General features: G+C 21.4%; 1 protein-coding gene across 1 annotated transcript; it reads left to right on the top strand.

Moving 5' to 3' along the window:
• Positions 1–1085: 1085 nt before the first annotated feature.
• LOAG_15209 (hypothetical protein) lies at positions 1086–1814 on the top strand (the record flags this gene model as incomplete). Its single annotated transcript, XM_003150701.1, has 2 exons — positions 1086–1230; positions 1542–1814. Coding segments are annotated over 2 exons (319 nt in total), but the record flags the coding sequence as incomplete, so codon positions are not given.

Genomic DNA, 1814 nt, shown 5'->3' with positions numbered 1-1814 from the left:
AAAAATAATGGATAATAATGATAAAATAAATTTGATAAACTAATAATAAATTCAAAAAAATTTTTTTTTTTAACTCTTTACATTATGCTTTCATTTATTTCATATGAAAAAAAAAAAATTATAGCAATAATTACATTGAAGATTATTGGTGAAAACGATAGAAATTCATGAATTACATTCATTTCCATTTGATGAACGAAACTGTTCGTTAATCTTTCATAACGGTGATTAATTTATTTACTCTTTTTAAATAATTAATTTATTATTTTTCAAAAATAACACCTTGTTCAATTAAAAAATAAATGAAATTTTTGCAAATATTTAACAAACAGTTTTGAGAATTTTGATAGAAATACGAATTGATTGATTGTTAAACAAGAGAATTAAATTAAATTTCATCTATTAATTAATTAATGGCAAATAGCATAATGAAAAATTGAGGCTAATATTTGTTCGTTTTTTTTGTGATTCTTTTTTTTTTCTAGAAGATTCACGAGCTCAATGGAGTGGAATAACATCAATTACAGTATCAAAAATTGGTTGGGGTGTATGGATGGTAATTGGTTGTGAAAGAATTGGTAAAACTATTATTTTAAGCCTAAAGAGGTTAGTTTTTTTTTTTTTTTTTATTTTTCCTCCCTCTCTTTCTTCTCGAAAATTTGAAATTTGGATTTTTTTTCTGTTTTTGGATGGGAAAAAAAGATTGAAAGTGAATGGAAAAAAGGTTTTATTTTTTTCCTTTAAAATTTAATTTTAACTTTTAAATTGAAAGAAAAAAATTCGTTTCATTTATTCTAAATATATCTCAATTTCAATTTTAATCGCTATTAATGTTTTTATAAGCATTTCGTCAAATAGTTATTGGAATTGTTTTTGTTTCATTCGAAAATTTTCCGAACTTCTTTTTTCCTTTTTATCAATTTCTATTCATTTAATTAAACTAAACTGAATTAAACTAAACTAAATTAAATTAAACTAAATAAAGCTAAGCTAAATTTAAACTAAACTAACCAAATTAACCTATTAATTTCTTTTTCTATTAATTCAATTTGAAAATTTAATAAATATTATTATTAATGCTACAGATCAATAATGATATGGATTTGGACATTATATGGGCCAACAATTATTCTCTTTTTTTGCTCTTGGTTATCACTTTGGCTCACGAGTAATTCAGCCAAGCATCGTTTCATTATCAGTACTACCAGTTTTTTCACTATCCTTATCATTGTAAGTGCTACAAATTTGTTAATAAAAATGAAAAATAAACAAAGCTAAAAATATTTCAAATTATTATCATTTTTTTTCTTGCCAATTAATTCAAACAAAACATCAAAATATCTGTGAGAAAGTAATGTTGGATGTAAATAAAATTGTGGAATTTTCAATAAATATATTTGAATTCGAAACTTGAAATGAATAACTTGATTTATTTACATGATAAATTTAATTGAGGTCTACTGATACATTTATTTGAAATTTATTTTTGATAAATTTTATAAAATAACACTACTAATAATTAGCATCATTCTTTTTTTCAGATTATCAGTAATAATTGGAGTGTCACACGAACATCATATTTAAAAGCGATTGATATATGGAATTTACAAATTGTTGCATTTGCATTTTTCATCGTTCTACAATCTGTTCTTATCACTAAAAAAATGATGGAAAAACAAAAAAAACCGAAGCGGATATATGTAAATTATCAATAATAATTAATAATAATAATAGTGATTGATAGTAATAATAATAATAATAATAATAATAATAATAATAATTAACAATAATTAATAATAATAATTAATAATAAT

Source organism: Loa loa (genome assembly GCF_000183805.2).
Source record: "Loa loa unplaced genomic scaffold supercont3.540, whole genome shotgun sequence".
Lineage (NCBI taxonomy): Eukaryota > Metazoa > Nematoda > Chromadorea > Rhabditida > Onchocercidae > Loa > Loa loa.
The sequence above is the reverse complement of the archived record's forward strand: the minus strand, read 5'-3'. Positions and strand labels throughout refer to the sequence as shown.